The sequence below is a fragment of the Opisthocomus hoazin genome, chromosome 17 (genome assembly GCF_030867145.1).
Source record: "Opisthocomus hoazin isolate bOpiHoa1 chromosome 17, bOpiHoa1.hap1, whole genome shotgun sequence".
Classification (NCBI taxonomy): Eukaryota; Metazoa; Chordata; class Aves; order Opisthocomiformes; family Opisthocomidae; genus Opisthocomus; species Opisthocomus hoazin.
In genome coordinates this window covers 6,965,539-6,988,687 of record NC_134430.1, presented here as the reverse complement: position 1 = coordinate 6,988,687, position 23,149 = coordinate 6,965,539, and the positions used below count along the sequence as shown (strand labels likewise).

The window sequence follows — 23,149 nt, the reverse complement described above, 5'->3', positions numbered from 1 at the left end:
CAGCACAAGCTGCTTAATCACTGTCAGCTCTGCCTCGGCAACAGGGCCGATCCTGCTACTCTCAAAGCCAGTGACCTGACAGCTCTCCTCTCCACTTCTCATAAAGTCCTATCTGAAAAAGAAGCAAAAAATTCCACATATAGGAAACACTTTTTTTCTTTTAAAGGTCCTTCACACAAGCAGGATAAACACCTGTGCGCCAGCTGATGCTTGAGACTTGAAAATCGTATTTCAGAGAGCAGCTCGACAGACGCAGGACCAGATTTTCAGCAGCGCCATGCAACCACAGGGCTGCCCCGATGGAGCGCAGCGATGCCTGTACAGCGCTTCTCAAGACAGGGAAAATCCAGCAACCAAGCCGCAAAAGATGCTCAAATTAACGCCGAGCAGTCAGTCCGGCACCACGAGCCCTAACAGGAAATTATTTAATGCCAGTTTCTCCTCTGCACGCACAGCAGCTCGGCTCAGGAAAACCCCTTTCACTTCAAAATGCAAACTACAGGAATTCTTTGCTTATACCTAGGAACAGAGTACAGAGTCAAATATTGCTATTGAACACGGGCCCTGCTGCGAAGCGGTGTATGCCCATCTGAGGCACTGCCCCGGGGCTGTGAAGCGAGGTCACCTCCAGCACTCCAGCAGGTCTGCAGGTAAAGGATGGAGGACCAGCCATTCCCTCCCGCTGGTGCACACAGCAGCTGGGTGTGCCACAGACATCAGCTTGCCCAGATTCCTCCTTTGCTGCTAATGTGCGGGCTCAAGTTAGTGTCTTTGGGATAAATGACTCCTTTTAAAATAAACATGGTGAATTCTTAGAACTCATCTAAGCAGCAGAGGAAATCCCCTGAACGAACCGGGTCCAACGCAGGGGTTTGGAGCTACACGCTGAGAAACTTTGCTTGTTTAACAGAGGCTTTCTCTCGGGTAATAAAACTCTCACATCGCTGTGCCAGGGATTTTCCATTAGGTGTGTGTCAGCGGGTGGTGGGAGCTGCAGTTTCTGTGGCCGGTCATAGAAATGGAGTGAGATCACCCCGGAGAAGCCAACCGCAGATCCCAGTGAGTCCACAACAGCAAGAACTGGGAAGAGAACTGGGGGAAGGGAAGTTTGCATACAGCTCATGGGTCCCCCAAAGGGTTTTTTTTATTCCTTACGCGTCCATTAATTAGCAGTCATATTCATGTGATGAAACAGTCCCAAGGCTTCTCCACATTCCTTCAACCCACAGGAAAGTCTCTGGCTCGACAGGCTAAGGGAGGCAGATGTACGGCTCCATCTTCTTCCTGACTGCCTAAAATCCCACAAGCAGCCCCGCAGCATGGAGACAGAGGACAGTGCAACACGGCAGCCTCTACCCCTCCAGCCCCAGGGCTCGCTAGGGAATGCAATGGTCAAACCTCCTACTATCTCCCAGTTGTTTGTGCTGTACTAGAGAGGCTCAAGGGAGCAGGGATTTAAGGTGGGGGTTCATGACCCCAGTTCAGAAGACCCCTTGGCTGTGAAACTGCAACTCTCTGTTACTTCTTGGTGAGGACAAGGAGTGAAGGACCTGGATTTGTATCTGAGTCAGACCAAACCGAATTCTAGAGCAGCCTGGGTCACAACAGCACTGTAAGCATCTCTCTTCATGTTAAAAGACACATTACGTTACCTCGCCATGGGTTCTTCTTGCTCATGTGTGGATATGCTCACTTTGGATGGTGTGAAGGGGAGGCATCTTTTTTAATGTGTAAATGCAAGGATGCTCGATAAGGTTGCAGCCATAAGTTTTGTTCCATAAAAAGGGAAAAAATGGAACAGGTTCCCAAAGAGACCCTTCTTTTTGACATAATGGTCATTTTACATGACATTGCTTTGGGGATGTCAGTTAAGGTTAGTGGTCTTTAACCTTCTGTATCTTGGTATTGCTTTTGCTATTAGTTGCAATCAGCTAGTGCAATAAGTCAGCTGATGGACCTCATAAAAGCACAGAGAGTTTGGCTATGAAACAGAAGAACATATATTGACTGTAACTACCCCACTACTATCAGGTTTCATCACAGTAATGCTAATGCACAGTAAACAGGCAACATTTCCCTGACAAGACCATGATACCATCACAGACTTCACTTTCAAATCAGGTCGATACCAATCTACAGTTTCATGATGTAAGATTTCAGAATTGGCCCGGTGCCTCCAAAGTATCAAAGTGGATTGATGAAGGTGACACAGTGCCACCGAGGAATCATGGCACTTCTGAAGCAGTGCTGGACAGCTTGACCTTCAAAGATCGTTTTCACTGCTCAAAACCACCACAATATCCCTCAGGACAAGTCCAATGGATATTTTTATTAGCTCCTTCAGAAGTACAGACTTTGACCTGGCCGCTTAATGGCATGGTTTGTCCAGACACAACCTAAGGAGACTGTGCAGCATCCAGTCTGTGCGTGGGATGTTCAATGACTCTGACCTCCTTTGCACTTACGCGTATGGGATGTGCTTGTGGGACGGGGGGTTGCAATGGAGATATATCCAGATATATCCAGTCTTAAAAAATTTCAAAACTGCAAGTAAAGGTCACTGCTGAAATTACATATGGAATGATCTTAAGACTTCCTTTCTAAGAGGAATTTATTCTTGAAACAGGAGGCCAGAAGAACACTCTGTGCAGTGCATCTACAATTAACTGTGGAAAAGTCAAGGCAGAGCTGCACACACCCCTCCTGCAGTCCCCAAGAAACTAGAGTCACAACACAAAGGGACTGCAGGTCCTCTCCTTCACAGGAGGCCAAGGGAGGCAGATGCTGAATTGGCTGGGTAACTCAGTGGGAGCTGAAGACCTCCACCCCATAGGTCCTCTTGACAGCCCCAGCGGCCACTGTCCCACATCCTCAGATGGCACGACAGAGGTCAACTGACATCCTTCATGACACGGTGATGAGGGAAGAAACTGAGCCTAAGCACATCCTACGCATAGCATTCCTGAGCCTTGATCCTAAACCCAGGTACGAATGTACCTCAAGGCTCAAGGAAACTGCAAGCTGCAGTTCCCAAAACACTTCCCAGTGGGCAATCACATCCAATTTTTACAGGCAGGGAGCAGACACCTTCAAATGAGAGAGACTTTGTGAGGGAAGCCAAGCTGCCCAGCACAGCTCCGAGAGCCTCTGGCAGGTTCATCAGTTCGTTCCTTAAAAATGGGCAGTGGGTATGATGAAAGTATGAAACCTGGCTTTTCTGGTCTTCTCTGAAAGCCACAAAATACAATTCTCAGCAGAGAGAGTAGCAGAGCTGGTTCTGGCAGTGCTATAAGCAATGTAGCAATGGGGGAAAGGCAGCTATGGGACTGGAGAAGCCAGACTGTACAGAGGGAAAACCAAGTGTTGAAAACAGCAGTGAGAAAGCCCAGAGCTCTAAAGAAACACAAACTGAAGGGGAGAAGTAGCTAAAAGAGCTGCAGCAAGTTCACTTTTTGTGGTAACACTTGAATTTCTTTATAAACTCGCTCCTTGGTTGAGGCAACAAAGCATGGGATGGCTCCAAAAGATTTGAAACCAACTGCATCCCACTGGAAGGATGAGTCCAGCCAGCAGCAGACCATGTGAAACCAATAAATACGGGGAAGAATGAGACACGGAGGAAATTTTTATGAGAAAAAAAAAAAAAAGACGGTGAAATAGCATCTTGAGAATGAATGCACTTTTTGTAAAACTTTCTCAGGGGATGGCCAGGAAAGGAGTCTGATCTATTTAATATCTTGCATAAAGCACTCGGCATCCTGTGGATTCATCTGCAGGCTTGTTCCTTCACTGCAAGAAAACATCCTCGCAGGCACAGGCTGCTGAGGGTGAACAACTCAACATTAGAAACCTCCTGGGAACTTGGCACGGACCACCAAGCATGCACCAAGCACCTTGGGAGCACCGCCTGGCCTGCCGGACCTTTTCGCAGTGTGTATGCCACGCAATTCGGAGATAAAGTTTATTTTTGTGACCCGGTGTGTCACATCAGTGCCTGTGCTTGGCTTCAAACAGCTACTATACTCTGTCTCACATCCAGAAGGACGGCTTCCTTAAGTCAGTGCTGCAGGAACTTTAAAATAAAACATAGCATACGTTCAGGATGACTAATGTGTTCCCTGGTGGCTTACATAGAACATGTTGGAAAAGTTGCTTTATTTTGTGTCTGTCATTTAGAAAATGTGACTCCGCATCCGTTGTGCTGGGCTCGGGGACGCAGACAGCCCCCCCGCGCGAGCGCAGGGATGCGGAGACGCAGCTCATTTCAGCAGGGGCAGCCGGGGAGCAGCCAGCACCCAGCACCCCCGCATCCCTCCCCAAAAAACCTCCGCAGAGCTGCTCTGCAAGGGGCAGGGTGATTTTCATTCATATTAACGCTGAGCCTCTTTAATCACGTCTAGGAAGGAGTCCAAGAGTCCATCTGAAACAGCTGCAGCTCCAGGAGAACCCAGACAAGGGGAACAGAGTCTTCTCCTGGGCTTTGGGGCAATAAAACCCAGTGCTTCGTTGGTCCCGTGGGTCCTATCTGCTACAGACGGGTGACGGCAATGTACCGAACCCATCGTATTTCTCAGTCTGTTGCTTCCTTGCCATTCCCTGGCTCCCTCCCTAAATCACTTCAGGTCAGAACCATTACAGGTTGACACCGCTTTAGCTCTTTGCATTCACCACTCGCTGCCCATACGTATCTAAACCTGAGCTGGGCTCACGGTGCCTGTGTCTGGGTGAGAGGTGAGCTGTCCGGAACAAACAAGCAGGTTTCCTTTCACAACACACTATTTTACAATTTTGGTTAGCTAGTTTGATCATCTGCTAATGAAATATTTTAAAAGAAAAGCAAACTTCAACCAGTAGCAGCAGAAAACCACAACCACTGACTAATTAAAGCCTTTTTCTAATACTCAAAAACCAGGACCACCCAATGGCAAGAGCAGAACTGAGGGATCCTGCTAGGGATTTCTTACACCTCCTTGGCCACCTACGCAACACACAGAAAGGATGATCTTGAAGTATGAACTTTAAATGCATCTCACAGACATGTTAGTTATTAGCTGATTTTTTGATTTTTGAAAAGATAAACATTAGTATTAGACCAGTGCTGAATTACTGAAGAGTACTCTGAATTGCCTGGAGCTGAGAATTAAGGTATACATCAAATCTAGATCTTGCACCCATTCTGATTTGAGCTACTTTGGTTGGGTGGCATTAAAACCATATAAATACAACCCTTCTTTTCTCCCCCACCCAAAACCCAAGCATAAGGAAAGATCTCCCCAACTCCTCATAATAATGGCAACAATCATTCAGAACATCATTGTCAGAAGGCTGTCGAAAGATTTAGAAGCTATGAAGCACACGTCTGTCACATCAGAGACATCTACAAGCTGTACCTGTGCTCTTCAGCCACCTTCGCTCAACCACCCACTCCGAAAAGAGATCGAGGTGCTTGCTAACTTGAAGACAACTCAGAACAAGAAAATGACTGCAGTCTGGGGTATCTACTGATCTTGAGGGCCAGCTTTTTACAGGGGCTGTGGAAAGTAAGCTGAAATCCAGCTATATCTGGCCTTCTCGTGCTCACTTCCACGCGACACCTTCACTGGCTTGCCATCATTGTAATCAGTAACTCCTACACAACCGTGACACAAGAAGAGAAATAAAATGAGACACTTACCCTCCTTCAAAGATCTTGATCCTGACTGGCTCCCCTCTTTTGGTTACAAGAGCCTCTTCTTCTGATTTTCCTCTTTTATCCTCTTCCTTCTCAGCTCTAGTTATATCTTTTCGACCTTCATTAGAAAGGAGCGAAGGCAAATGAACCTATCTCCCCAAAAGAGCAAAACAATCATTGATTACATACAAAATCACTCGAAGACAGACACAGACCAAACAGCCTCAGAAAGCGCCAGCACCCTACCGCACAGGCTGCTCCTGACAGCTAAGTGCAGTAATTAGGATATCCTCTTAACAAACGAGGCCTCTGCTGCTGGACTTTGAGACCTGCTGGTTATGATAGATTTACAGCGACAGCTTACAAGTTTTTAAATCACTCCCTGCATACGGTGGCTCAATATTCTCCAGCTCTTGCCAACTGGGAAACTGAGGCATAGAGCAGTGTCTTGGCTGGGGTAGCTCTGAGCATGTGGTGGAGCCACGGGTCTCTGTTCCCACATCCACTGCTCTGTCCTCGTATAATTCTCTCTAATAAATACACCTACAAAGATCTAGGGCATCTGTAGAATTCATATATTTAATCTCAACCTTTGGTTTTCCCCCACATACACACACATTCACACAAATTTGGACTTTAGCCATCTAAACTTGATATAAATCACTTGACAGTCAAAGCTCTCAGGTGATTTCCTTTCACTGAAACCCTGTTGCCAAGGGCACAGTGCAGAGAAAGCCACAAAACCAATGGGAGAAAATAATCCTCAACCTCCCCAGATGTTCCCAGGGTGAATTTTGCTTTTTCACTGTAAAACTTGCCACCCCTTTTATGACCCAAGTGCAAGTCACGCACTGACATCTCACCTAGCACACTTAATGTGATTTGTTGTAGTAGATGGCCCTAAACATGAGAGCTGCCTCTCTAGCTCTGGACTATGCAAGGGGAGCTCTCCACACCCAGAATGAAACCTTGGGATGCCGTCCCCCTACACCTAACACTACAAATAACAAGGGCCTCCAAAGCTCTGAAAGAGGAAAGCAGATTGCCTTTCACCCAGGTTACTAGTTACACAAGTACGAGAAAATCTTTGAAGTTCAGCTGAATTACCCATATCCTCACTTTCTATATAATTTACGGGAAAAAAAGACTGAAGGCGTTTGAGAGACCAGCTTTATTAGAGGGATTTTAGCCTGAATGTAGCCAACGAACTGGCAGAAGTCTAAAGCAGAGCTGGTCACCCTTGACTCTTCACAATTGTTGGAAAGAGCGACAGCTCTCCAGCGTGATTCATCTGCCCTATCTCAGCACTTATCTTAAGGGGGGATGAATCACCCAAGAGGTGCCTCTCTGTCTCCCATGGTTATATGGGAAGCCAAGAGCGACTAGCCCAAACTGAGACATGCAAAATTCAGTGGGCTATAGCCAGCCTCCATAGCAGCATGCTGCTGGTGCAACCATCAGATTTGCAGCAGGAGCACGGATGGACTCACTAAAAAGCAGCTTTGCAAAACTGAGGTCAAACATTTCAAATTTGCCCATTAATTTCTGGAGCTCAGCTTAGAGCATCCAGTGCACCCGGGACTGCTCTCTACCCTCAGGGCCAGCTCACACAGATTAGCCCACATCCACACCCTCAGACCCACATACTCTTCCTAGATGCCTCCTGGGAATGGTCCCTGTCCTGTCCTATCTCCCTAAATGTGCCTGGGAATTGCTTGGGAAAGGGCTCTCAGTCCAGGACAGAACAGTGCCAGGAACCATTTTCACAATTTAATGGCAGAAACGGTCTTGAGTTGGTGTCTGTGGGCATGGAGACATCTGTGATCGGAGGAAACCAGTGGCAGGAGACACACTGAGCACCTTCAAAAATTAAACCTTGGCCATTCTGACTTCACCTCCTGATATGAGCTACACGCTTGTAACTACGCTAGTGATAACCTTCCCAGTTCAGTTCCTTATTTACTGAGGAATACAAAACAATTGACTTTCTAGATGTAGCATGAGGTTTATTTATTGCAACTTTTCAATGCACAAAACATAGACAGACGAAAGGCACCAGAAAGAGCCAAAATCATACAGTCGCTACTATCCCCTTTTACAATCTCGTTTAATTTACAAAGTGTCAAGCCCGATACAGTGTCATTAGCCATCCCTACATGCATACTGCAGCCTACCGCCACTTCAGAATTGATCTGTTCGGTAAATCCCACGGGTAATTTAAAAATCAAGCCAAGTACGTAGACAGTATATACAGTAGTACTGCTTGCTGGTAGCTAGCTGCATGCATAATTGTACAAACTATTAGAGCTGGTTTACATTTTCTGTTATGTTGACTGACAACTTATAGTTACATAGAGAAGAAAATATTTAAGGGAAATAGCTAGAGCAGAGTTAACTGAAGGTTGAACTTTCAGCCTCTGATTGATGCTGCTGCTACACAGCTCCTATTAATCGCGTCTTCCGGAGTGCCCAGAAACGCTACTTCCTAATCGGTGTCAGTCGTATGTATTTTAAAAACTAAGCTGAGGATTTCACTCCCACTGATCATCTCATCAAAAATTATTTCCCTGCTGGGCATGATGTCAATTTATCTCCACTGAAATTAACATAATTTCTGCAAATTGCACTCCTTTAAGCAGCAGGTATTAATATTAGAGTTAGACTAGACCATTTTCTAAGTGAATTTGGCAGGACAAACTCTTACTTTTGCAAATTGTACCATGAAAACCTTAACCTTTACCACCAGTCAGCTTAAGTGTTTTGTCTAAAAGGTTTTTGAGTCTTCTGAGCAAACGTATGCAGTGAAATATGTATTTTGACAACTAAGGACTGAATCCTTCCTGTCTAGAGCTTACTCTTTCGCTCCAGGGTCTGAGGGTCTCGTGTTTCTGAAACACACACTTGGTGTGCATTTTAGCACCATGTCAAAGAGCAACGCTCAGAGAAGCACAGGCACTTCTATTAGGGAATGAAATCAAGGGTGGTACCACACCGTTCAGATAAAATCCTTTGCAAAAGAGTGCATAAATGTCAAGCGTTAGTGTGGTTATTGCCCTGCACAGGTAATTATCTGCCCCTATGTCCCTAGAAATTCTGTCTTTTGGATTTCTGCAGAAGAATGATGGAAATGCTGAATAGAAATAAAGATTTATTGACTTAAAGTGACTCTACTGTGTATTTTAAGACATATTTATAAGCAACAGCTGCAGCAGCAATTATAATAAAATTAATATTCAGAATTCATTTCATGATACAAAAATAAAATGAATAATCCATCAATATAAATTGACTTGAGATGAATATCAAATTGCAGAATCTTTAGAGCAATTCTCTTTGCTAATCTACATGAACATGATCTGGATTGAAGGGATCTGTATGGTTCAGCATTAACCAAGCAGGGAAAAGTCTGGCCTCAAACTGAGGTACGTAACACCAGGCAGCTAGCAGAAGTGTCTCAAAGACTTCTGTGCCAATATGGCCAGTGCCTTTGGTGAGCTCTGCCCCTGTGAAGCCGTTTGCCTTGCTCCCCTTAACTCTAAAGACCAGGCATAAAATACCCTTAGATACCTAGAAAAGCAGGTAGACAGCTAAGGACATTAACTAGACGGACCAAACGACACGGGTATTTTAACAAGGCTCCTTGTCCAACCTACCGAGGCACTTTTATAAATGTCACTGCATGCCTTTACGCTTCTTTGGGGGCCTAAATACACTTGCAAATCTCCCTTTAATATTTTTAAATACTTTTAAGCATGCCTCTCCATGTTCATTAATGTGAGATCAGTAGATGCACAACCAGACAGAATCCCATTTCCCCAAAGTAATGCTTTTTCATTTATAACATGCAAAATGTAGGGAATTATAACAGCATTTATTAAAAAAAAAAAAAGTTGTCAAGTTATTTGAAATATCAAGACAAATGCAAATCAAGTCTAATCCTTTGGGCTTGAGCAGTGGCAGTTCATGGTGCGGTGGTGATTCCTACATGCTCTTTTGATTACAAGGCAAGTAGAAACTGGAGAACAGAAATATGGCACATTGCCTTGGAGCAGGCTTGCCCGCCTCATTTTGTTTGCTTTTTATTACAGTGGGTTTTAGTTTCTTCATTCTAGAAGTTTCACTGAGAACAAGTGCTTACCAAACTGAGCGAGGGACGAATAAACTCCTATTAAACTAAGAATAGCAACTCCCCATCCCTCGTCCCCCTCTTCCCATGTATCCAAATGGATGAGGAGAAATATATAGGATTGCATTACCTCTGTCATTTTTGGCTTCCTGGAGCTGGACGGGACAAGCCTGCCTGCCTCTGGACGTGGAGCAGTAGCCATGGTGTAGGTTTCCTTGCTCACCTTCTGCTTGGACCTCAGGAGGGACAGGGCTGCTTTCGTAGATATACCCGGAAGGTTAGGATTATACAAGCTAATACACCAGCTGGCGTACACTGAAGACCGTCGATCGACTTGCTGGATATGATTTGGCTTTATGTAGTTTAAATAGCACCAACTGACATTAGTGGTTGTGTGGAGACTGGGGAACTGAAGTACCTTCTTCGTATCTGTACCTTCTCGAGACTTCAATGCCCTACGAGTGACCTCAGACAGAAGTGCAGGGCTTGAAGGGTTTGGTGGAGACTGCTCCACCAGTTCTTTGGAGTCTTCTTTCTTCACGGGTTGCAAAGGTGCCTTGCTGAGGAACTGATTGCCAGCTGGCTGCTTGTACTCTTCCAGTGACTCAAAACTCGGAGAACCTGAACGGGACACAGCTTGTTGCAAAGTACTTGGGACTTCCTTTGGCTCTGACTGCTCCAAGGACAAACTGGGTGGTGTTTCAACCTCTACCCTTCCTTGGCTTTCTGCAAGAAAGTGAGATTTATCCTGCTTTTTCCCTTCCTCTGTTGCACTGGGTGGCTTCACAACTTCCAGCTTCTCTTCCGCTTCCGACACTTCCTCCTCTTTCACTCTCTTCTGCTGTTGTGTTTCCATTGTTAGCTCCAAACTACCAGCTGGAGAGAGCATCCTTTTACTTCCACCGACTGTTGATGGGCCTCCTTCCAGTCCAAGGACGCTGTCTGATGGGGAGGTGAGTGGCATATAGCCTTTCCGTTCTGGTAAGGGTAAGGGCACTCTCAGATACGGGCTCTGGAAAATGTTTCTTTGATCTTCTGTGATCATCTGTGCCAGATCAAAGCCCAGCTGATGAACATCGGCACTACAGACCAGGGTACCCTTGGGCTGGCGATCATCGAATTTTGGGAGAACGATAGAAGAGGAACTGCACTGAGACTGAGTGACCAGAATCTGTGAAAGTGTTGTGTACATCGCACTCCCGTAGGATGGCATATTTGTCTGTATGCGAACGGGGACAACAAGCGACACCATTGGGTCTGACCGCGTAGGAACAACAAGCTGAGAGGCAGATATGGACACTGAAGGACTTGTGCAGGTCAAAGGATGCAACCTACTGTCCGAGCCGTATTCTGTGCATGGGGAAAGACTGGAGGTTCCTGCTGCTGGGAATAAACTGGATTTGATCTGCGGTAAATGTCCACCAGCTTCACCTGGCAACTGCAGAGCAAACTGAGACTGAAGAGGCAGAAAAAAGGCTGAAGGGACTGGTGAGGAGCCAGGGTAATGCACTGGCAGGAATGAAGGATGCTGCCTGAATGGCACCTCGGCAGGGTGAGACATTAAAGGAGGAGCGATATGAAGCGGGCCCGGGTGGATGAGCGTTTGCGGGAGAGGCAGTGGTGGGGTCTGGAATATGGAAGGAGGAATCTGAGGCATGGTGAACTGAGCAGAGAGGATGTCAGACATAGTGTGTGCAGCGAAGAGCTCTGCGGACTGCCCTGGCTGTGGCAGGAGGTGCTGGTAGGGAAAAATAGAAACTTGCGGGGACATGAACTGCTTTTCCTGCAGCGTTAGCTGTGGTACGGGATGATGAAATACTTGCAGAGCTTCTGTGTACGGCTGGGTATATGCTGGCTGAGGGCTGTCTTTTGGCTGACCCTTTTCACTTGGGTAAGTACCATGAGAGGGCAAAGGGGATGAAGATGTCGGCTGATGGGGCAAACTTGTTGAAGGAGATTTACTTGAAGAAGGAATTGGATCTTCTGTCTCGGTCCGGCCTGTTGGGGCTGAGTCTGGCTCATGCTCTGGGTGTCTAGTGAGGGATGCTTGCCTCACTAGAAAGCATTTCCTTCTCTCCTGTGGACCCGAGGAGGCTGAGGGGCCGGGGGTTGAGGCAGGAGTGGATGACAAGCTCCCATAGTCGAATGATTTACTGCGAGTCTCTGACATCTGGGAAGGATGGGACACATTTGGTGTCTGCTCAGAAGCAGATCTCCGCATTTCCCTGGAATGATGATGGTGGCTTGGTACCATCAACATATGTGAGCCAACGCCAGGAGGCTTTGGGTGGGACTCAGAGGGCTGGCTTGTTGACTCTGACTTGCTGTGATCTTCACGATCAAAGGAGACAGAGTGGCTGGAGCCGTGGGATATGCTGCTTTCCTGACTTGGGCTTCGGGTGAGAGAGACTGATTCAAAACTGGATTCTCCGGAGGACTGAGCCATTTCTGCCAGCCGCAGCCTCTTCTTTTTTGGTGGGAGTTTCTCTGCAGGGAGCTGAGAAAGGGTCTGGCTCCTCTGTGGCCACTGAAATTCCTCTGTTTTCTCTGGCTCTTTCGGAGGAGGCTCTGGCTCCGTTTCTGGTCTGTCAGGCTCTTCCGTGACCAGAATCTCTGGGACCTGGATGTTGGGCTGGCGTACCAGCTTCGGCTGCAGGGAGTGAGGCGGTCGGCTGTGCTGGGGTGTCGGCTGAGATGAGTACTGTGACAAGGGTTTGTCTTCTCCTTCCAAGCTGCTCGCCTGCTCGATGGAGTCCGACTTCTCAAAGGAGCTCGTGTGCTGGATGACGGAGATCTCCTTTGAGGTTGTTCTTCTCTCTTTGCCCTCTGCACTTGAAGAAGGTTTGGTATTTCTGGAATGAAAGCTGACACTGACATCAGAAGGCGCGGATTTACCCACATCTGCTGGTGACTTAATGGATTCACGGGTTAGGTTTAAAGCAACATCAGATGATGCCGGGTTTGCAAACTGAGTCCCTGGCCCTGTACTGGAGGAGGCAGTGTCAGACAACTCAAAAGCTGGAGGCTCCTCATCATCACCAAGACTCTTTTCCTTTCGTCTTTTTCGGAGCGGGGTGAGCTCCAGACTGCTCCCTAACTTGTAATGCATCATCTGGGGCCATGTGTCAGGATCTGCAACACTTTTCTCAGTCTCTGAAGAGGTATGGGAAGTGGAAGAGTGAGGCTTTGAGAGTTGCAGTTCTGAACAGTAGTATTTCTTATGGGCTTCATAATTATCCCTTTTCTTATACCGAGCACCACATATGTTACACTCGTACATGAACCCTTTAACTTTCGGGCCCTTCCGTGACTTTTTGGTGAGATCGCTTTCCTTGGTTTCAGGCTCCTCTGGAGGTTTGGAAACAGTTTCTTTGTTCGCAGAGCTAACCTCCTCCGAGACGTATTCTACTCCCAAAGGTAGCTCAATAGCTGGTTGTCGTTTTAGCATTCGAGGATGGGAAGAAAATGCTTGACTGCGGCTTAAGACTTCAGGCTCCATGATGTGATCATCAAATGAATAGCTACCTCTAAAGGTATGTGGGGAGCTTATAGTGCATGCAGCAGAAGGCATTGAGTGGCTTCTTAGGAGAGGCACTGTCTCTGTGGCACTGTGGGATTGCTGAAGTGACAACAATGATTGTTCGGGCTTAATTTTTTCACCATGCGATGTCAACACTTTCGATGCATCCAGTTGGCTACTGGAACCAGACTTGATATCAAATTGAAACGGTTCTCTATATACACCAGACTTTGGCGATTCAATGCTGCTACGTCTAGATAAAGAGCTTCTTCTAGGCTTAACACTATCTATTTCACTGGTATCTACAACAGCTTCATTAATTGTAATTAGCTTAGTGATGTGTTCAATAACCTGTGTTCTAGGCACAGATAATGGTACCATACTAGGTTTCTCTTCGGTAGACAGGTGTGGAAACCCCTGGGTTGTGTTTGCAGCTAATGCTGCAGTCCTTTGCCCAATTCTACCACATTTTCCCAAAATAATTTCTGCATAAGATTTTGCGTTAGTATTTGGGGGGCTGATCTGCTGCTCTGCGCTTTCTGATCTTGAGAAGTAGCCTGACTCAGTACTCCCTTTGCTCCCGGGGCTCAGGAAAGCTTGTTCATCTATGACCTTCTTTCGTTCACTTAAGCGGAGTGCAAGCTTCTGCTTTATAGTATGGGTATCTTCAGATTTATGGCTCAGAGCATGGTCTGATGATGGCTCCGCAAACTGGGTGCTGTCCTCAAGAGACTGAGACATACTGGAATGAGACAATGAACATCGGTCGTGGCTGGAGCCCTGGCTCCCTCCACTCAGCAAACTACTGGACAACAGGGTGTGCTTCTGCCTGGGTGAGAGCTCTACCGAATGGCCCGACATCGTACCCGTTTCCTCCTCTGAATCTGTGCTTTCTCCTTCTGTTGGCTCTTCGAAGTCCTCCCCGCCAATCCTTTCCATTTCCAAGCTTGATGGATACATCTCCGCTCCGATCCCTGAGGCCAGCCCAGCTTTTATTCGATGAGCATGAGATTTCCTATGTTTATACAAATTGCTCTTAGTCTTAAAAGAAAACCCACATGGAATGCAAGGGTATGGCCTCTCACCCGTGTGTGACCTGATATGTTTTTGGAGCACACTTGGCTTCGCACAAGGCCTGCTGCAGTACTGGCAAATGTATTTGCCTGGCTTCTGAGGTTTCTTCTCCTTCTTGTGCACTTCCTCAGCTTGTTTTAAGGAAACCTGTGAAGGGCGAGGAATATAGACCTTTTGAACGGACGGCATGTCCTCTCCAGGAATGATCGGTGAATGGGAAGGTAAGAGCTGGCCGTGGTGAGAGTGAAGCCCGGGTGATGAAAAGGAGCCAGAGGGACCTGGTCTTACTGGATCAACTAGCTGCCATGTGGGACCTTCGAGGACATGCTCTGGTTTCCCAGGAGACATGAATGCTGGTGACAGCGCGTGCTGCTGAAGCTGTGAAACGTGGGGAGGATGTTCAAAAGAGGAAGGCTTAGGCTGTTTCTGATGTCCAGTCTTCTCCTGAGACTCCTCTCTTGGAATCGGCAAAGAGCCAGAAAAGTGCTGCTGCGATATGATGTCTCGGAGAGGGGTTCCTTGCGAAGAAGCGGAGCTGCCCTGGTACGTAGCTGCGGATGAAATACTGGCTTGGAAAGCCTCTCCTTTGGGAAGCCTTTTTCTTGGACTTTCCTCAGCCTTTTTTGTGCTCTTCTGGCTTTGTTCAGGATCCATGACCTTAAAAGGGTCTTTGAATGCTATTTCGGGAAGGTTTTGGCAGGCTTCATTTACGAATAACGAAGGTCTCTTCTGTAGATTCCCTGTTTTGCCTGCATTTGCTACGAAGCTGGAGCCGCGAGGAGATGGTTGTTGATTTAAGATTTTACTAAAGTGTCACTAGTTGCTATTTGATTAAAAAAAAAAATGTTTCAAGGTCAATAAAGTTCACATTGGTAACACATGACAAACTACTTCAAAGAGAGAAAACTTTCCAAAACTTCTAGTCCAAATATTTTCCTTGTGAACTTGGTTAAGGCTTTAAACCTTGCCATTTTATTTCAGTTGACAGTGGCAAGCCTTCAAAGTCAAGATGCAACCCACAATGTGTCTCTTGTTTGTTATGCAAACCTTTGAAAACTTGAGACTTTAGTGCTCATCTCATAATGATCTTTTTTTCCTGTGCAAGGAAAATAACACTGAATGGTGGATGTCCCCCTGTGTCTTCCTTCTGTTCCACTTTTGAGTTCAAAAGCCTCGGAAAAGTATTTCCCACATTTCTGCAATTACATCCAAAAGAAAACAAACAGAAAAAATTAATTCAGTATTTGTAATTAAGTAATTAAATGCTGCTACTTTTATAGAGGATGACAGTAAATATTTAGCACAAAAGAAATTCAGAAGAACTGACTGAATGTCTACCATTCATGAGACATCACTTTCAGTGGTAATCTAAACATAAACTGTACAAAGTCAAACCTGGGGACTCCTGCTCAGTTTAATGCACACATAACCTGGCTCTGCAGCAGTAACCAAAGACAGTAACTTGAAACACAGATAGTTTTGAAAAAAATGTATTAAAACGGTTTCAAACTTGAATTCCTTCTAATCTCCTGCAAACATTTATGGTTTTACAACTTTTATAATTATATTTCTCTTCCAAACAGACTACACATTAAAGCTGACTAAATACAGAGTACTGCCTAATGCAGCACATACATTCACTGACAAATAAAAAGCAAATCTTCTCTGCGTAAAATCTGCTCTTGAGCTTGCAATGATCTCCAGCGTCATTTACAACAACAGTAGGTAAAGAGAAAGCATTCACACTCTTTTACTGAAATGTTCCCTCTTTAATTTCCTGCCTTTTGCTACCAAACAATGGTGCAAATTCAACTTCTATAGCGTGCACGTATTTCATACAGGCGGGATGTCAAAATTGACTGTCTATAAAGGGGAACTCTTCTCACAAGGAATTTGAATTAAACCTACCACCCTTGTCAGCAAATACAGCTATTAATGAGACACTTCGGGAGGAAATACTCCGATTCCACTGAAATGACAGCATCACCAAGAGGTGGAACAGAAAATGGGGTATTCCTAAGGAAAACGAGGACGGTGCTTTTTAAGCAAAGAAAATTGATATATGCAATTTAGAATGAGAAGAGAAGTATCTTCCCTCTTTATGAAGGGTGCAGTGCCTTGCTATGACAGAATTGCATTGGTTTAATGATGAGAAATTGCTCAGGGCCCTGATGCTTTGACCCTGCCCCATGCATGAGGAGGGTGCATGGATGGGGCTGAAGTGTAAACCTGGCAAAACAGAGAAACACAGGGGACTGAGATTTTAGCTGCACAATGGCCCAACTTCATCTTGAGAAGCAACAGTGAAGAGCCAGCAGAAGAGGTTGGTCATGTTCAACACAAAGTCCTCCAAAGATTACCCACTCCTTATTCATTCCTACAACCCTGTGGATGCTCCACATTCTATGAGAACAGAGAGATATGGAGCATAAGGTTTAATTTAGCAGAGTCTAAAGATACGATAACACCTTAGGATACGCTATGATCAACTGGACTGGCTATTCTTTGGACACCTAACCTTAGGTGGCCAAAAGTCGGGGTTCAAGGTCTCAGACACACCTCCCTGTACTATTACGGAGAGAGGCAGGTGCCAATGAGGGACCCAACAGGGGCAATGCATCCCACGTTAAGGTCTCAGATAAGTGAGATTGATTGTCCTGAGATGTCATCTCTTCTTGATTTGGTTAGTGGCTTGTTCAGCCAGCTGTGACACCCACATCTTAGGTAAATGTACAGAAAATCAGTTCTATCCTTGAACTTCACCTTCCTTTTCCCCAAATACAGGTTCTGCTCCCCTCCAGGATGAGCTTCACATCTTCCCAGGACTTGCAGAGCACCTGCACTTGCCGCAACATGCTAAGAAAGGCATCACATGTTTATGGACTCATTGCTATGAGGAGTAATTAATTACAGTTTGAAACCCCTTTTTTAGAGTGTGCTGGCTCCTTGATGCTGACTAAACCAACCGTGGTCTGGGCTAGACTTAAAGCACTGTACTTACAGCAAAGGACTTACTCAAGATCAAAGGCAGTTGTGGAGCTGATTTATCATGTTGATTTTGGGCCAAGATACTGTTGTTTGCCCCGCTCATGACACACAGAGCACATTAACTTGGTAGAACTGGATTTAAGCAGAGACTTTTTCAGCAAGTGCAAAGTGAACACTGCCTCCCATAAGCTCAAACACTCACATTTAAGAACTGCCAACTCGAGAATACCTTAAAAACATTTTAATACTGTGTTTTCTCTTATAGCCTCCATACCAATTCCTAAGTATATATAATTTGGGTTGCGAGGAAGCGTCCTGAGATGATTCAGTATCATCTCAGACGTTCAGACCATCTTCAGCCTTGTCTGATGAACACATGCACCCCAGCTGATTTTGTTAGGAAGTCTGCACAAAAGTTAACATTTAAAGAATTGGTCAACAAACCAGCGCACCTGCTGCCTACAGCAGCGAGCCCAGCCACTCTGGGGCCATTGGGGCTACTTTCGACATATTTTTTCCATTACTGGATATGGCCCCTGGAAGGGCAAAGGCAAAAGATAAGTCTCCTAGCTGGATGCAGTTACTCCAGCTTGATAACTCTCCAAGGGAAATTTGACAGTGCAAAATAAAGTGGCAGAAAAAATGAAGTCCACCCAGCTAAAAACTGTAGCAGGGTTTCTCCCCTATGGACTTGGAGGCATGGCAGAGGAAGGGAATGAGAGCTTCCATAGCGCTGGTGGCAGATGCCTGACACTGCTCTGCCCATCTCAGATACAACCTAGAGTAGCTAAGGATCATCTCGCTGCATGAAACCAGGTAGATCTTGTTCCCGCTGCTCTCTCTTTTGCCTGACGCATCCCTCCAGCTGGCAGAGGCGAGGGAGCTGGCGCGGGTCAGGCCTCCACAGAGCTCCTTGCACACAGGCAGCTTCCTGCTGGCTCCTTCCGGCAACGCAATGGGACTAACGTGGGTGGGAAAACCTACTCCCTTTTTTTTCCTTCATCATTTTCCTTCCAGTTCCTATTCTCTTTACCTTGGTCAAAATCTTCAGACTTCAGCCTTTCAATATTCATTACATTTTCCCAGTTCTCCCATTCTTTCTCAGAAAAGGCACATCTTTTGCTTTTACTTTCCTCTCCTCCTCCTCATGACCTCAGTAGCTTCTTCCCTCTGTCACGTATTATGCCCGTACCATTTTTTTGTATCACTTTCACTTAGCATCTACTCTGCACTGTGCGCTCTGTAGAACAGCAGAACAGCAGCTAAGACACAGCGAGGCAGCGCTTGGCACTGGCACAACATCAGCAACTCTTGAAGAAAAAAGTCACATGGATTTTACGGCACACGGTTTCCAGCTGCTAACATTGCATGTCTGTGGCCAAATCCAAAGTACAAGCTCTAAAACTGGGGATTCCAGCTATTATTTCTATTCAGATATAATTTCTCAGGGTGTTACTTGAAATGCAATGCAGCGAACATGAACAGAAATGCTTGTTTTCTTCGCAATGACGGAAACAAAGACTGTCACCCTTATCACAGGAGCTAACCAAAGAAATCAATGACAAAAATTCCTTCTGATTTTAATGGGATCAGAATTTTACCCTAAAGTCTGAGACAAAATGCTTGGAAATGCCCTTTTAGAAAGTCACAGTTGTTGGTTTTGAATTACCTTCATATAGCTGAAATTAATTCCTGCAGAGAGGCCCAGGCACCCAGTCTCTTCCAATCCTAAACCTCACCTAAGCCCTCCTACAGGGCTTGAGGAAGAGCTAACCAGTGTCAAGCCTTAGGCTGGTTCCTCTGTGCCTCGGACTATCACCACACATATGCGGCCACGCACCCAAACAAGCTTTTTACCGTTGGATTTGGGACTGAAACCCCCCATAAGTGAGAAGAGAAACACTGCAGGCTGCCTCTGACATCTGAGCTCCAGGTGGGAACATCACTGAAAAGACATCTGAAGGCATCAGGACTTGCTCTACTTTGCGGTTGGCCTCCAGATATCATTCCTTTCAAGCGATGTGGAAAACTGCAGTGTTTGGCTTGCTGTCACTTGCCTTTTGCTTCCAGGACACTGAAACATCTTGTTGCAGTGGATCCTTAAAACCCTGTTAGTGGCTAAACTGTTGTTTGCAATACTCCAGCAGATGGAAGGGTCTTACCAGCTGTTTGGTCCTGTCCCAGCCAGACTGAGGTCCAGCACAATTAATGGGAAGCTATTACCACTCTGCCTTTTCTATACTCTTCCAAACACAACAGCATTTTCTTCTATATACCAAATTTTAGCCTGTTTTTAAGGATGCCAAGCTCATCTGAGAATGCCAGGTTTGCTACTGGAAAATCCACTTGTTTATTCCTCATGATAACTATTAAGGCATTTGGTCAATTTTAACCAAATTTAACCAATGACAAACACATGTGACATGTTAAATATATTTTAAAATCTTAAAGTTTTGTGAAAGAGAATGAACTAGGCAAAGCACAAGTTCCATTTCTGCGCCACTGAGGGACAGGTACAGCTCCTCTCCTACTGGCAGCCACTGAAATGCCCTGCCTCCAGAAAAGCTACATTCAGCATCTACCCCTTCTTCATCTACAGAGGAGTCAGCCTGGAGAGACACATCTATGGGAAACCAGACCCCTTTTTTCAATAGCTCATGATGTTCCTCAGTTCTTACAGCAAACCTGCAAGCCCACGCTTTATAACAGCCGACAATGTGCTGGGCATTCTGCTACCAGGAGATCGTGGTTGCAACCAGATCCCAGCTGTAGCTTTAAAAGAAAGGACAGATGCCACCTCCGACATTCGAAGTGATTTATGACCGAGAGGGATTTACAATGCAAACAGCGGGCAGCAATACCAGATCTCCTGTCGTTACCTCTTGTAAGCAGACTCTGTAATACACAACGCTGCTGCAGCACTGGGAGGACTCACCAGGCAAAGGTTTCTCTAATGTATTGAAGAAAAAGCAAAGCAAACCAGACAAACAGAAAAGCAAGTCCTGTTCCCAGGCTGAGTCCACTGCAAAGGGCAGCGCACACATCCAGGATAAGTCACGAGAGAAAAAACAGAGATTACTTACAGTGGACTTGGTAGTCTGTAATTTTGACGGTGTCTCTCTTTTGTTTGCCCACGATTTAATTCAGTCTGTAAAAGAAACAGCACATTGGGATTGTAATGCGCGTGTATGAAAATGCCATCTCAGCAGTGAGCACAGAGGACTTACATCAGGTGCCCTGATGGAGAGGATTGCTTGGTAACCGGAACAGTACACAAACTCAGTCCCAACAGCTGGAGGAGCCCTGGGTGACCGCGTTCACCTCCTCCAGCACGTTTACCCTGATGGTGACATGCACGCTCGCAGCAAACACGTTGCCATGGGGTATTCCTCCTCCTGGACGAGACTGCAAGGGAAACCACAGCCCGGCTGGCGTCAGCTGGGGGCAACGGGCAGATGCAGCACAGACAAGACAAAAGCTCCGTACCCTGGTGTGGATTTCAGATCTGCTCTGATATTAACTATTCAGATCACCACACAGGTGCCTCAGCACTTCCTCCAAAGCCCGTATTTATTCCTGAGTTTCGCATTTAGACCACCTGTAGTTTTAAGCAAACCACTTTGTTCCTCCATGCTTGCCTTCCACGAAGCTCCTAACACGACTGAATTGATCTACATATGGGTCAGGTTTAGATAAAGGGAAGCAACATCCCAAGTGAAGATCTACTTTGAAAAATGACCCTGAGTATGGACCATGCTGCAAGCATACTTTAAATACAAAGAAAAAGACATTTGCTTCAGAGACAACAAGCACTGCAACTCCACAGAGAAATGTACAGTTCCTCCAGGCTGATGTCCCCATCACCAAATCCTGTGTCCAGTGGTGCCTGTGCAACCCCCTCTGCAGCAGAGGGGCTTGGACCTGCCACCAGAGCGCAGCTCAGAGAATAACAGAGTCAGGACTAAACACCGCTCTCTTCCTTTCCTACATGGTCACAACGTCTCTGAACCACTGAAGGAACAAAGGGTGGCAGCACACACTGCTCACTAAAGCACCTCCAGAACACAATTCTGACTGCACAGAAACCCTGGTTTTCACGAGCAGTTTAAGGTCTATCAGGCTTAGTCATGAATTTGTGAAAGCTTCAAGGGGCTTCGTGTTCAGACACAGTAACTCCTGTCTCTGACTTAACGGCTCATGTGCCCAAATATTCCCAAAGTTTTGAGCTTCACTCCTGCCACCTTCTCCAACCTGCCTTCAACCCCAGCTTGCTGCCACCTTGTCTTTTGATGATATTGTGTCCAACTCTGGACTGCATCTTCCTTTTCCCTCCAGGTCGCTGCCACCACAGACATGACCATGCTATTCAGATCTCCACCTCCCCATCCTCTACCTATCCCTGAAAACACAGAGGCTGCAAGCCCCGGTGCCACGCCCTGGTGCCAGCTCTGTAAAGCTGGGGTTGCAGCAGGGAGCTGCTCCACCAGCCTGCTTCTTCAGACAGCAGAAGCCCTGGGCATGTGCCAGGTCATCCTGACGGACACGTGCCCCTCTGCACAGACACCAATTCCATCCAGGCCGATAGGGACATCAAATATCTCAATGAGTTTTTAAACTAAACGCTTTGGCAAGCAGCCTCCTCTTGCCCGAGGAGTCTTCCCAACCACAGCCATGAGAAAAAGGTCACTTTTTTACCACTTAGGTTTTCATTACAGTTTTACCATCCAGGCTCCCAGAAGCTATAAGTTCAGGAAGAACGAAGTGGTGGATGGATGCACTTCAGCGCCTGAACGCAGCCCTGTCTCCTCCCAAAACCCAAGTTCAAAGTTGAAACAAGTTTGGTGAAGTGTCATAAACTGCATTTGAACCCTGCAGCCACCACAAACCCTGGCACGAGGAGTACTCGTTTGGCTGGGAGAGGGCTGAAATTCCATCTCCCTTGAGGCCACCCTTCCTAAAATCCAGCCAAGTCTCAGACAACAGCTCAAACCACTTAAACCCTGCTAGTATCGGAAATCACCTGGTGACTCCATGCTGTGTTATGAACGCAGCATCTGTAAGAGGAAAGGTGTCCCTGCAACCACCATGAGGCATCCATCTACGTGGTGATGAAATGCAAGACTTGACTCTCCTGCCCCTTAGAGAGCTGGATGTCAGGTCCCAGGTCCCAGGTTCCTGTCCCAGCCCCACCACCAGTGTGGTGTATTTCATCTTTCCAGGTAGCGCCCTGGGTCCTGCTCCCACCTTCAGCCCAGCGCTCGGAGTTCTGCTCTGTGGGTGAAGAGCGGTGAGCAGGACAGATTCATTGCTGAACTTCGTGCACCAAGAGACCACGGGGCCACAAAGGTATTTCTTGTTCACACCCAAGGTCGATGCAGGGTTTGGACCCAGCAATTAGCCATCTCCACAAGCCATAATTTATCCATCTGTGAGTCCCACTGATGCGCTCAGTGTCACATGCCACAGCAAATAAACGCTGCCACGAGCCGCTGAGACACTGAGAGAGGAAACAGGGGATGTGCTCACAGCTGGCTGCGAGATGGATGGGAGCAAAGCAGGGCAGATGCACGCAGGCACCGCTGCAGGTAGAGACGTCCAGCAGCAGTTAATCTGACGGGCTCTAGTAAAGCCCCTAATGTCGCCTTGCCCATCTCTAGTCCATACAGCATTGCCACATCCATGGTGCCTGCTCTGGACAGCCAGTCCTCAGGTCACCCCCCCAGTAAGAAATTCCCCAAACCACTGCCAACAGCGGCATCATGCCAATTGT

At 46.5% G+C, this 23,149-nt stretch overlaps 1 protein-coding gene across 7 annotated transcripts in view; it reads right to left on the bottom strand.

Moving 5' to 3' along the window:
- HIVEP3 (HIVEP zinc finger 3) overlaps positions 1 to 23,149 on the bottom strand; it is a 279,427-nt gene that overhangs the window by 55,618 nt on the left and 200,660 nt on the right. For 6 of the 7 annotated variants that reach the window (XM_075437832.1, XM_075437838.1, XM_075437834.1 and 3 more), the window contains 3 exons: positions 20,463 to 20,527; positions 9,928 to 15,587; positions 5,675 to 5,820 (listed from right to left, as the gene is read on the bottom strand). In XM_075437832.1, coding sequence (XP_075293947.1) covers positions 5,675 to 5,820; positions 9,928 to 15,045 — 5,264 coding nt within the window. In that variant the 5' untranslated portion in view covers positions 15,046 to 15,587; positions 20,463 to 20,527. The remainder of the gene's footprint in view (positions 1 to 5,674; positions 5,821 to 9,927; positions 15,588 to 20,462; positions 20,528 to 23,149) is intronic. The other variant, XM_075437837.1, reaches the window with a different exon arrangement.